Source organism: Lygodium microphyllum, chromosome 16 (assembly GCF_053477565.2).
Source record: "Lygodium microphyllum isolate KBCC chromosome 16, Lygodium_microphyllum_v1.1.10, whole genome shotgun sequence".
Taxonomy (NCBI): domain Eukaryota; kingdom Viridiplantae; phylum Streptophyta; class Polypodiopsida; order Schizaeales; family Lygodiaceae; genus Lygodium; species Lygodium microphyllum.
In genome coordinates this window covers 102,567,898-102,582,095 of record NC_141150.1, presented here as the reverse complement: position 1 = coordinate 102,582,095, position 14,198 = coordinate 102,567,898, and the positions used below count along the sequence as shown (strand labels likewise).

General features: G+C 44.1%; 1 protein-coding gene across 3 annotated transcripts in view; it reads left to right on the top strand.

Annotated features, from left to right (window-relative positions):
- RST1 (ARM repeat superfamily protein) overlaps positions 1 to 14,198 on the top strand; it is a 198,476-nt gene that overhangs the window by 45,995 nt on the left and 138,283 nt on the right. For all 3 annotated transcript variants that reach the window (XM_087696145.1, XM_087696142.1, XM_087696144.1), the window contains exon 6: positions 12,961 to 13,126. In XM_087696145.1, coding sequence (XP_087552271.1) covers positions 12,961 to 13,126 — 166 coding nt within the window. The remainder of the gene's footprint in view (positions 1 to 12,960; positions 13,127 to 14,198) is intronic.

Below are 14,198 nucleotides of genomic sequence, written 5' to 3'. Positions count from 1 at the left end.
TCATTAAGGGCCGCAACATTCTGCATAATATCTTAAATGTGCAAATGGCTATTGACTATGCGCGGCACTCCGGTCAGGAAGTGGTATTGATTCAATTGGACTTGGAAAAGGCGTTTGATTATGTGGACTGGTCTTTCATTGCAGATCTCATGTCTGCTATGGGCTTTGGTACCCGGATGTCCCGATTGATCTACACCATTAGTGCTGCGGCTTCCTCCAGAGTTATGCTCAATGGTGGGGTTACAGAGCCATTTGTCCTTGCACGCTTGGTCAGACAGGGTTGTCCTTTGAGCCCTCTCTTCTTTGCCCTGGCGACTCACCCGGTCCTTTCAATGTTATCCTCCATGGCAGCCTCTGCTCAGCTGGCAGGGCTGTCTCTCCATTTGGGTCAGCACTTCGTTAGCCAATGTTTGGCTGATGACACCTTTATGATTTTGCAGGCGGACAGGGACAACATTCGAAGGGCATTAGATGTTTGGACACTCTTTGGTCAGGCCTCTGGGCTTCGCATCAATGCCTTTAAGTCAGCCATTCTCAGTTTACGGAGCCTGATTTACAGTCATTAGGCTGGCAAGGCCAGGTGGTTTCCTGTGGCTCCATTGTCAGGCATCTTGGATACCCATTGGGGGTGGATGTACGGCCAAAAGACCTGCTGGAGTGGATTTCACAAAAACTGGTGGCGAAGTTTATGTATTGGAAGTCGCAAGCGTGGCCATTCCATGTCCGCCTCAAAGTGGCCCAGACAATCATGCTACCAATGCTAACGTATTTCCTGCCTTTGTTGCCATGGACGCCTACTACTTTGAAGGCTCTCACTCATCCCATCCGTTTCATGCTATGGAAGAAGGATTCACTGCAGGCAGGCATTTCGTGGATTTCATGGTCACATACATGTACCCCTAAGCGCATGGGTGGTGGAGCTATTTTGGATGCAGAAACTCATATGCTAGCTCTCCGTTGGTCCCTTTTTCGTGCCATGTGTGTGGATCATCACCCGTGGACCATCATAGCCCGTTATTTTCTTGAGGACAGCGGGCTCCGCCATGGTAACACACGGCTTCGGGCCTCCTGGTGGCATGTCCTTAATGCTGACTCTCGTTTTTCCAGTCCCTCTTCCTCTTTGTTACTGCACTTGGTCGGCTCTTGGAAAGTGGTGCTCCAAAAGGCCCGTTGGTACCCAGTAGGGGACCGCTTGCAGACTAACTCCTTTCAGCTGGAATTGTTGGCAGTATTGAGACTCCTTTCATGGGAAGATAAACATCAGCTCAGACCAAGATTTAACCGCATGGCCCGTTTAGGTGTGACGTCGGTTGCGGATGCTACCCTTGCCACTCGCAATGTCCTCGTATCGTTTCGGACTGCTAGGCGACTCTTCAAGTTCCCGCGCGGATACCGTGATTTATGGGAAAAGCTTTCGTCGGAGCTTCAGGGTAGGCAACCCTTTCCTGCCCTGGCTGTGGATCGCCCTTGGCAGGACTGGGACCTTGTAGGCCGGTTGAGTCTGGAAAAGGCCTCTACTAATCAGGTGTATCATCTTCTCATTCAAGATCACCAATGGCTGGGTGAGAAAGCTAATACTGTTTGGGGACTGCGGAAATCGCTGTCATGGTGGCAGACAACGCTCATGGAGGGCTGGCTGAATAAGACACCTTTCAAATGCAAGGTCTTTCTTTGGCGGGTGATGATTGGTGGTCTTCCTCTTGCCTCGGCCCTTGCCAAGCGTCGCATCTCGAATGGCAATTATTTCTTCTGTACCACACCGGCAGAATCGGCCCGACATCGTTTTCTTTCTTGCCCGCTCGCCAAGAATATCTGGTCACTCTTGTCGCACATTTGGCGCGCAGTGGTGGGGTCCTCACTAACTCCTTTCGACTGGGTTTTTGTGCGCCCGAAGTATCCCACACCGCCACAGTTGCATGTGAAGATCTTATTTTACTTTTTCAGATACTGGGGATGCTGGCACATTTGGACCACGCGCAATGCTTTCCTCTTTGATTCGGCCTCTAATGTACCGCGACATATTGCCAGGCTTAAAGGGCTCTTGCATTGGCAGCTAGATCTCATCCGACACTCCGACTTGCTCCCTCGGGAGGATTTGCATCCTTGGCATATGGCAATTGCCTCTAGGTCGTTGCCATGATTGGTGTAACCTTTTTAGTGCATTACTACGGGGATTCCCCACACGTTGGCCTAGGGCCCTCGTGTCTCTTGTAATCAGAAAAAAGAGAGAGAGAAAGAGTGAGAGAACCTCTTCACATGATGGCTTAGTGTCATCATGTATCTTGTAATCAAGTAATCTTGTATTTTTTTTCGTAATTAATACAATTACCTTTTACGAAAAAAAGAGAGAGAGAGAGAGGGGGGGGGGGGGGGGGGGCGGGGGCTCGCCCATTCTACAAATGCACCTTCTTCCTCGCAGGCCGATCGTCAGCAACCCAATCCATTTGCAGTGCTAGGAGACTTCTATGAAGATGGTGTTCTAGAGACATTGGCAGCAAAGGCTCACGCCCATGTGGCAAAATCCCATCAAAACTCTTGATCTTTTGTGTGTTTCTAGTCTCGGGGTGCCTCTTGCACTCTCATCATTTTGTATTCACTGAATCTATTGTATTTGGTTCATATATGATGGCCTAGGCCCTAGAGCCACCCTGCACTTTATAATCTTGTCATCATGTACTTTTTTTTTGTAATTAATATAACTGCCCATTACAAAAAAAGAGAGGAGAGAGGGGTGTGCTGTACCCGACATAGCCCTGTGTAACCCTATTGGGAGACTAGTGTGACCTGTGTCATTGGGAAGTGAGGAAACCTGTGTGATGCTGCAGGTGGTCGCGATTCTGCAAGTTGCCATGACCTGCAGCCAGTTGTGACTTTATTGCTCTGAAATCATGACCCTGCAGCTCTGCACACAGGGAGAGGGATCTGCACTGACAACAGCCACAGCAGCTACATCAGACTTTACTGTTCTACAATCGTGACCCTGCAGCCTCGTGCAGAGATAAGATAAGATCTATTAACCTCTCTAAAAGGCCAGAATGGCCTATGAGATCATAACCAATACAACTGGTATCATCATCTCTCATCAGAGAAGAAGAAATAGAGATAAATGTGTAGGTCTACATGGTGGATTGGGATGAGAGGTATGAGAAGTATGGAGAACTGAAAAATCTGAAAAAACTAGGTTTAAAAAGATTAAAAGAGTGTAGAGTATCTCCTCCTTAGTCTATGGAATCCACCAAGACTTTGCAAGCTACCTCTGACTGAGTCAGTGTGCCAATCTGCATCTGTGACAAGCAATTGTGATGCGAATGTGACGCACATGGGCATGCCTATGTCACTGAGTAGGTACTATAGGGCGTCATGCTCTGCATAATGCTATAGCTTTGTCAACTGTGATGCCGCCTAATGATGTCCCTCGATGATGCCTATTAGTAGGAGATGTAGTGTTTGGGGTGGCAGCGGCTGGGGGTTCAGCTACACTGAAAAAGTCTGTAATTGCTCTCTGGAGGAGGGGTGGATGAGGCTGGGGTTGCCTCCTATCCCGTAACAATACTACTCTACACCACTGGAGCTCCAATAAGAAAAGACCCAAACATCTTTGGTCCTCATAGTCCATCACCCGTCTTAGTGGTCCAAAGCCCTCCTTAAAGAGGTAATGATAGCGGCCTCGGATATCATAGTATACAATACATCTGCAGATTTAGTGCTCCTCCGTTTCTGGCTCCCATCCACAAAGCTGGCACATCCTCTCATTGGCTGCAATATGGCTCCATCGACCCGTCTCAATCAACAACTGATGCGATGAGGTGTGAATCTGGCCAATAGCTGCTCGGAGTCCAAGGGAGAGCTGAGCATCCATGTATCTCGGCCTCACTATGAAACCATCATGAGAGAGTTGCAAGAAGTGGCATTGGTATTGTGCCATTTTCGTGCCTAATGGGAAAGGGGGACTTGGACCAAGTCCTTCGTGTCTCCACTTCAGTGGTATCTTCTCTGATCACACTATTCAGCTCTACACGACTAAGACTCAAAGTAGGGAAATCAAGGGTGTAATCGAACGGTGGCAGTCTGTCTGTACTCATGCCATGCAAGTTTAGCCATGTGCTCATATGTGCATACCAACACTGTCTATCTCCCTCTGCTGCAAGCTGTCTTGAAGACTCTAGGGCTAGTCTAGGGTATCGATCTTTAGGGAGCTACCATATCTTCTGGAGGAAAGTAATTGCTTGGAATAATGCCTCAACTACCATGGGTGCAGTGCCCAATTCCGCTCGGATGATCTCCTGTGGTATCGAGGCTTTTGCCCTTATCATACGTGCTATCATCATGACCAGCGGTCTTTCCATATGTTCCCAACCATTATAATGTTGTGCTTCTAGTCCATCATAGTCCATAAGTGGCATCCGTCTAGTATGATAAAGGCTTGGGTCCCAAATCGCTGCCCCATAGAGTAGTGCGGGCATAACTAAGGTGTCAAAAAGCCACAATTTGGTACGAGGCTCTTGAAATTGTATATGTGCACACTGTCGTTCTAGGGTACCTAAAGCTGCATACGCCTGTGCAAGCCTAGCCTCTAAAGTTTCCTTCCATGAAAACTGTGGCTCTTTGAAAGTGACCCCAAGGTATATATATTGTCTAACCATTACCACAGGCTGGCCGTCATACATAAAGTGATGCTCTGAATGTGTCACCCAAGCTGCCGAGGTGTTAAAGACCATAATTTTAGTCTTTCCAAGATTAACCTTGAGACCTTTATCTTCATAGACTACATGCAATGCATCTAGATGTTGTTGTAGTCCCTAGGGTGAATTTGAGATGAGCACCGTATTGTTTGCATATAACAAATTTGGTATCAGTATCCCAGCCAAGCTGGCTCCCATACTGCCACATCTCTGTATGTAATCAGAAATCTCATCAATGTATAGTCCAAACAGCAAAGGAGAGAGGGGATAGCCTTGCTTTACACAAATCGTGCTAGAAACTGAGTTTCTTGTACCTCCAGGCACTCGGACTCTCCCTGTTACAGTTTTATACAATGCATAAATACACCCCTGCATATCCTCTGGGACCCCAATGGCTCGCAACCTTTCCATGAGTCTTGCACATGGTACAGTATCAAAAACCTTGTGAAAATCCACAAAACAACAATAGATTTTTTGTCTCCGTGATCATCCCTCCTCAATCAAGGCCTTTAGCATGAATATATGGTCTAGTGTGTTGTATCCGTGGCGGAAGCCAGCTTGTCCTGCAGATCGTATTTTCTTTGTTTTAGCCCACCAACTCAACTCATGTTCCACAATAGAGGCATATCTCTTTGCTAGCATATGGCCAATCATAATAGTACGGTAGTTGTTAGCGACCAATGGATCTCCACTCTTAAAAATCGGCACTATTGTGTGTTCATACCAACTTATTGGAAACCCCTCACATACGGCTCTATTGAAGAGATTCGCCAAGATAGGGGCTAGTGCATAACATGCATGTGCAAAATGCTTTGCTACAAGGCCATCTTGATCATGTCCTCTCCCATTCTTCAACCTCCAAATGTCATATCTCACCATCTTTTCCGTAAAGAAACCACATTGTGTTGGCCTAGAGTTTGATGGATAGGGTATTTGCTCTTGTGATGGAACATCATACAGTGCCCTAGCATGTTCATGCTATACCATAGGTGATGTCAACTGAATTGAGGGTTGTTTCCTATGAAATTTCCTCCATGCCTTCTTGCTGTCTCTACTCAAAAAGAGCTGATACATCTTTGACTCTAGTTTGGCTAAATGATCTCTCTTCTTTTTCCGCACAAGATGACAAAATATATTCCTTGTTTGTTTGTGTGTGCATGTCTCTAGTGTAATATCTCTCTGTAGGCAGGTCCTAGTCTGTCTGCACTCATCATCATACCAAGCATTTTGAGGGGCAACACATCTATGTATTGCTATAGAGCCCATCTTACATGGGAATTCCTCTGAAGCTGTAGCATGTAAAACCTTCGCTAGAGATCTAGTGACATCTTCCAGTGGTTCATGTTGGTCTAGCTGGCTTAAGCCATCTCGTATTGCATCACTATAGATATGCGACGTTTGCTCTAGAAATTCATAATGTGGGAATGTGTGTAACTGTGTGCATGTTTCTTGTCTCTGATCACGTGTTAGAGTAAATTTCAGGATCGCATGGTCGGCTACTATACCAATCAGCTTATCAGATATGTCAAAATGCTTAATTTCTAGGATTAACGTTGGCGAGCCCATTACATAGTCCACAATGCTGGCCCCTTTTTTTGCTGTTCCAACAAGTGAAAGCATCCACCCCCGGCCATCTTAATAGGCCATTGAATATAGCCAATTCGTGGGCACGTCCTAAAGCTAGCAGATGGGATCCATATGCTGTCACCTCCTTATCTTGAGATGTCTTGACAAGCCCTAGTTCACATCCAATGCCAATTCCTTAAACATTTCATGTTCAGTATCATAGAAGGCGGACTGCTCACTTCTTGTTCGAGCATTAAAGTCTCCCACTAGTAGTATGTCCCCACTGCTTGCATATCTCATATATCCTCATGTAGTACTTCAAATGGTGATCCCTCCTCAAGAGAAAATGTTGAAGAGGCAGGTGGAAAGTAGCATATTGCAATATATAGATCCCTCGGGTTCCCCATCCTCAAGCTTACCCACATATATCTAGTATGCACATCTTGTGACACCACGTGAATCATGTCTTGGAGGCTCTCACGATAAAGAATAGCCACCCCACTTGACCCCCTGGTTCCTCTTGGTCTACGGGGTTGACGTCTATAGACGCTCTCCCATTTGTATCCCACAACATCTGGTAATCTAGAATTTATACATTGATGTGTCTCTGTATACATAGCCATGTCTATCCCATGAAAAGTATCCTCAAAATAACTTGCATCGAGTCTCATTGAACCATTACAATTCCAAAGGGACATCTTTATTGTCTCATAGGCCTTGTATCGTCATTGTGACCTCCGTTCTGCTATGACTACTCTGCCATCTCTATACATAGCATACTTGCCTTCTTTACGTGCCTCCAACACTTTTGGCATGCTAGCCCTCGTGTGCTCCAACTGTGCGGGTGTGAGATCCTCATTGAGATAAATCTTTTCGCCCTTCAAAGCCTTTTTCTTTGATAAGAAGGCCCTTTTGCTATCCATGTCCTCAAATTTCAACATGAGGATCTGACCTGTTTTGTCATTTTGATCACCTATCCTCCAAGCATCCATGATGCGTGTCTCGTCTGCACCCATCTTAGCACAAAGTGTTTTTGCATTCTCTTGGGGGTTTCCTTTTTTAGCCCATCCCACCACACGTACACGCTATGCACGGAGTTTCCTCTTTGCTTCCTCCTCTAGTGTTGCGTTCATCATTTCTACTTTGTTTTGAGGCATCCCTTTGTTTCTTTTGACTACCTCAATCCATTGTGCATTTTCGTTCACTGTTTGCTAAACATTTTTTGCTTTCTTTTGAGCTTCCTCTACCACATTCACCCATGTGTACATTTTAAAACTTTCCACCTCTTTCTTTAATTCTGGTGTGTCTGGCATTGTCGTTTGTGCATCCATCATTGACTTGTATGTCCCTAATTTATTCTTACATGACTCTAACTGCCTTTTGGGTTCAGCAATCTCTATGTCCTTGTCTGCTATGCGTGCATTTGTATCAGCTTTCAATGCATCCATATTTGCTTTCCAAGCGTCCCTTGCCATGTTCAAGTTATCTATCATATCCATTTGCAAGTGAGCCTTGATTTCTTTATATTTTGCATCGTCCCAACTATTAGAGAATGATTTCCCATTTGTTTCTACAGCAGTACTTAGTTCTTTCCTGAATGTCTCCTGCAAATTTTCATACATATCTTTTTGCTTTGTATCCATGTCATTCATGACTTTTTTGTTGCATGTTGCCACACGCCCTCATGCACGCTTTCAGGTTTGCATCCATTTTAGCATTCAATTCCTTTCCACATGTTTCATGCATTGCATTCATGTCACTTGATACCCTGTCAATCATTGGCATACATATTGCTGCAATCTCAGCTCTTATGGGGGCTTTCATGTTATCCAAACCATTTGTTGCAATCAGCCTTTGCATTGTTGTCCATTGCTTGGCGCTTGTGGGAGTGGCATTTTCACGGGCTCTCCTTCTGTTTTGTCTGTAGTAGAACTTTTCGTCCTTAATGGGGGTCTTGTACTGCCCTTCTGATGCAGTGCCTAGCCCAATTGGTTGTGTGTCAAGTTCGGTCTCATATCCAGTGGTTTCTTTATCAGTAGTCTCTGCCATCTTGCAATCCAAGGCATCCACTCAGTGTGCTTGCATTTGTACCTTGCACAGCCCCACGTTGACCCTGCAGAGACCCCTAAATGACTGCCAATACTTATGCAGCTTCCAGGATAGTATCTGTCTCCTTGTGTAGGGACCTGACCCTGCAGGACAGCAGCTGTCCCCCTGCGCAGAAACGTGACCCCTCAGAGCAGCTCCTTCACGTCAGCATTCATGCCAGACTGCCGTCCCTGCTGTCAGACTGCCATCTCTTGGAGGACGGACCTGACAGTCCCGTCAGGTCCCGTCACTCATGATAGACACGTTTGTCATGCCAGGCACGTCCCGTCCATCACGTGATGTCCTGTCACGCCCGTCACGTCAGCGTCACACGTCATGCCATCCCGTCACGCCAGTGTCGCACAGCAGCCGAGAGAGAGTTCTGCACTGACGACAGAGAAAAAGCAGTGACCCCCCTGTTTCAACCTATGTGGCAGGAGTTGCACTGCTGAAAGACCAGCTAGCTAGGTACAAGTTGTGGACAGCGACTATAGGCAGGTGCATGGTCCTGGGCTGACTGCTGTGCAGCCCTACAGGTGAGAAAGAGACCATCAAGATCACCACTACAAGTGCATCGAGAAGTGAGAGAGATGGCTGGCCTGAACACAGCCTTCATTGACCAAGTACTGGCAGCTTTGGGACTGGATTCCCTGCACCGAGGAAATGGTGCCAGGTTCTGATAATCAGCCAGCTGTGAAGCCCAGCAAGCATGCTACAGATGAGTCAATGGCAGGTTTTGAGGGTCCTTTTCCCTTTGAGCCTCCAGTGCATAGTTGCCAAGAAACCCGTTTCATAAGGTTAGGAAACTCATTTCATACCTAGCTGTTTTATAAACGTATGAAACACCTATTTTAAACTATCACAAATGCCACACTCTAAATGTCTTGAGACTTTTGTAATCATTGTTTTTCATGGATATATATCACTGTCCATTGCCCTTTCATCTTAAATGGGACACTTAAGCGGGCCACTTCTTTTCTTGTGGGAAATTGGGTCATTTTATGGCACTGTCCCCAGAAATATTGGATGCCAAGGTTGCCCCTGTTACTATTGCAGATAGGATGGTCGAGGGTCCTAATGATGATGAGCCTCTTGTGCATAGAAATATGGATAAAGGTAAACTGCCCATGAAGGCCTTGGATCAATGTGGGCCTTGTTGGGTTGATGTTCGTTTAAAATAAGGGAAAAAGATTGATGTTGAGTTGCCAGTTGCCATACACACAAGTTCTCAAGATCCCTTACGTATATATGTGTGAAGGAAGGATAAGTCCTCTTCTACACGTATTGTTTCTGAAGTGATTCCTTTTGATTAGCAGAGGCCAAGAAATGCTAAAGTGTTTGATGATTGTCCTAGGGATCTGCCACCCCCTCTTGCCTTCGATAGGAAAGGCAAGGTGATGACTCCTTGGGGATTGCCGCTATCCAAGATCGGCTCTTAAGACTGGGGATAATCCCTCTACTTCTAAGTGTGATCATGAAGGACAGAATGCACACTGCTATTCCAGGTGCTGGCAGAGAGAGTTAAATTTAGCCAGGATTAGCCTAGCACTTGATTTTTCTTTTGTTAATATGTGAAGATCACCACTTGGAATGTTCATGATATTTACTCTTGAAGCAAGTGGCATGATATGTGGTGTGTTTTGCATGAGAATAGTTGGGATGTATTGTGTGTTGTTGAACATAGAAGTCACAGTAAAGCATGTAGAGTCTTGGATTGCCATACGTTTTGATTGCTTTTTTTCTGGGGTCATTGCAATGCATTAACTTGGTGTCCTCATGGTTGTTTGTGAGAAGTTTCAACTGGTGCTTGTAAAGAATGATGTGTTTGGATGTTTTTTAGAAGTTGAAATTATGTTTGAAGGTGAGGTTTTATGTTGGTCAGGTTTTATGCACTGGATAATTTCTTGCAGTGTCGTGACTTGTGGGATCACTTGAAAGTATGCTTGTCTCTTGGTAGAGCGGGCTTGTTAATGGGTGGCTTCAATATATGTGTTGACCCTTTGCAGTCTACCTTTGAGCACTCAATGATGGATGAACCAAAGGGTCGTGCCTGGGATGATTTTGCATTAGCTGCTCTCAAAGAGGATCTTTGGCCTTGTGATTTACTTTTCATTCAGCCTAGCATATGACAACGTAGTCTTGATTGGATCAAACATATGTTATATAGGATGATGCTTTTTTACTAGAGATTCTAGAGATGAAAGTATTGCAAAAATATGCTTCACTTTCCTTTGCAGTTTGACATGCTTAGACAATCCATTGCCCCTAGTGCTCAGTTTCTAGGAAAACTTCCTTTGCACTTTAATTCCTTCTGTTTGAGTCATGTAGTCTTCAATGGTTACATGGGACAATTGCTTGATAGGTTTCTGTTTTTGCTCGACTTTTTGTGTGTGGGCATTCCCTCCTTTGAACAATTGATTCATAATGTGCAGAGGGTTGCCAGGCAATATGGCATTCACCATGCTTTACTTTGCAAGTAGCATATGCATGATGTGGAGGAAATGTTAGCTTTGGTTCATTACTTATTACTTGAGACTGCAGATGATGCTTTCGTGACTTGATTATATGTGAGGCTGGTTGATCTTATTAAGGATTTTTAGTTGAGATCTTCCATAAGTTCTTTCGTGGCTTGCATGCATCCCTTGCATGGGAAAATGTGGTGAGATTGCAAAATGCTGATGGTCAAATGGTCACAGACACTATGTCCATTTTTAATATGTGTAGACGTTATTTTCTGGAACTTTTTGGTTTGGAACCAGCACCTTCTGATTAGATTACCCATGCCCATTTAGAATTTTATGCCTTGGTTAGAGATCAGGGTTCAATTTACATCCATGTTGCCTTGGAGGCTGATATTCATGAGGATGAGGTTATGGATGTCTTATTGCACTTGCTCAAGAAGAAAAGTCCCGATTGGAATGATTTAACCAATGAATATTGTAAGACCTATGGAACTCATTTGGTAAAATCTTTAGCTGCCATGTGTCAGTAGGTTTGGATTTCTGGAATCATGCTTGCATCCTAGAAAGGAGGAGTTACTAAAAATTGATCCCCAAAGTCCCTTCTCCTTTGATGCTCAAACATTGGAGGTTGATTTCTTTCATGGGTACCATGTATATGATTTTTCCAAAGGTGCTAGCTAATTGCCTCGATAAACACCTTCCCAACATTGTGCATCCTCATTAGTATGGATACATTAAGGGTAGGAATACTTTGCATATTCTGAATGTGTAGATGAGCATAGATTATGTATAGCACTCTAAAGAGGAGGTTGTTCTCATCCAGTTGGATATGGGAAAGGCTTTCGATTACTTGGAATGGTCTTTTCTTTCAAAAGTTATGGAGGCCATGGGTTTTGGTCCACGCATGTCCCAATCAATATACACCATTAGCAGTGATGCTTCTTCTCGTGTCATGCTGAATGGTGGTGTCACAGAACCATTTATTCTTGTATGGTTGGTCAAGAGGGCTGCCGATTGAGTCCTTTGTTTTTGCCCTTGCTACCTTTCTAGTTCTCTCCATGTTATCACATCTAGTGAGATTGGGCAGCTGGTTGGGTTATCCCTTCCTTTCAATCAACATTTTGTTGGGCAAGAATTGGCCCATGATACTTTCATGATATTGAAATCGGATAAGGATGACCTCCGTAAGGCATTAGATGTTTGGGATTGGTTTGGGTATGCCTTGGGCCTCCATATGTATATTGCTGAATCTTCTCTCCTTAGTTGCACTGAATCAGATTTATAGGCTTTGGGATGGTAGGGTGTGGTGGTTCCAGGTGGCAATATTGCATGGCATGTAGGTTATCTTTTGGGCATTGAAGTTCAGCCTAAATGATTGCTGCAATGAATATCTCAAAGGCTGAAAGCAAAGATTGTTTATTGGAAATGTCAAGCGTAACCATTTCATGCACGTCTCAAAGTGGCACAAACTATTATATTGCCCATGCTTACCTTTTTTTTTGGCCACTTTTGCCTCTGTCTAGGACTAATTTGAACGACCTTACCAAACATATCCACTTCTTGTTGTGGAAAAAGGATTCAGTGCATGCTAGTATTTCTTGGATTTCTTAGAATCATGTTTGTACCCCAAAAAGCATGGGTAGTGGGGCCGTTTTGGATGTTGACTCACATGGTTGCTCTCCATTGTTCACTTTTTTAAGCAATGTGTGCTGGTCAATACTCTGGCAGGCTTGCATTCTGTGTGTGTATGGAACGTTCCGTATGGTTGTACCATATGGTTAAGTACAAGATCCATGCCTCCTTGGAGAAAAATGCTGGTCTGTCTGCTTCAAATGCTTGAACACGTGCCAGTAGTTGATGTAGCTCTTTTTTCACATTCAAAATGCTTGAAATACTTGGAGCAATTGGACAACTGAATATGCAGCCTTTAATACAGCTCAAAACAAACTGGGAGACTTGGCCAGTCTCAAATGTTGTATGCTCTAAGAGAAGTGCATTGTGGATCCATGAGAATAAGTTTAGCATTGTCTTAAATTTGATCTGCTTGAAGTCTGATAATGATTTCCTAAGTCTTGTTTGGTAGATAATAAACACACATGCAGAGTCATATCGTTGTTTACATTCTCTACTATTGACTCAGGTTTGATATGCTTTCTGTGCAGAAAGGGACCTTTAAGACTTGGATTTCTCTACGGTCTGATACAGAATGGTCAGCTAAAATTGATCAGAAAACTGGGAAGGACAAGATCTGGTTCCAACATCTTGCAGGATATATGGAGAGCATCATTAATCCTAGTCCAAACAAGAGTAATCTCGGGACACATGAAGGTTAGTTATGTTCCCTTTATGTATTCTAAAACAAGTTTTTGTTCAGTGTGAGCAGTAACTGTTCCTATCCATGCTCCATTTGAAGCGACTGATAGCAGTTTTCCACAACTCTAAGCAGGAGGGACTTTGAATGTATAAATGGGTGGTTCATAGTTACTGGGGCCATTGAACCATGGGTGCAGAATGGATTAAATGATTGTTTTGATTTAATGAATAGCTGATTCTGTCACTCACTCTTTTATTGCACGTTTTGCTAAGCCGCTGCTTCCATTAAAAATTAATGTGTGATGAAATGCTTACAATCGCACATGAAGACAAAAACAAAAGAAGAGGAATCCACATTGTCACAATGTATTGACAACTAACTTTTATAGATAGGGTTCCTTGTCCCATAGCTAGGAGATAATTCAAACAAAAACTCCCCTAGTATTTTTAATCAAGAGAAGTGGTTGGAAGTATAACCAGCGAAGCTTTAATCTAAATTATCACAACCGTTGAATAAAACCATGTAGTGGAAAGTAGATAGTCCCCTTTTGGCAAGCTAGGGTAATCTTATTCTTACAAACAAATCAATGTTCCTATAAGTAAGAATCATTTGGATTAGTCCTCTCTCTTGAGTGAGAGATGAATCTAGACATAACTCCTCCTAAGGAACTCAAAAGATAATTGTTTTAAGCTATAAATGAGGTCTGTTGGGTTTCACTTACGCCTACGCTCATAGAGGAGTGTCAGTGATCAGTAGGACATTGGGGTACTTTTTACTCTCCATATGAGAGGTTTTTTCCCCCAGATTCATTCTCTTTATTTTATGTGCCTGTGTTACACATTTACGGGCAGTTATCATGTTGCACACACTTTCAGGTGTGAACATCCTCTTACAACCCTAAGGTTTAAGGGTTGTACCTTGTACTTTCATCTTACACTCTTTCAGTCTATTGCATTGGGTGTCGTGCTTCACTCTCCACACTGTCTACTGCACTCTCAACTGAGGTTCGATCCTCTCCACCTTCTCACATTTGGTATCAGAGCTGAGTTCAGCTCTCCTCCAGGAGTTCTCGCCAGGTCTACAACT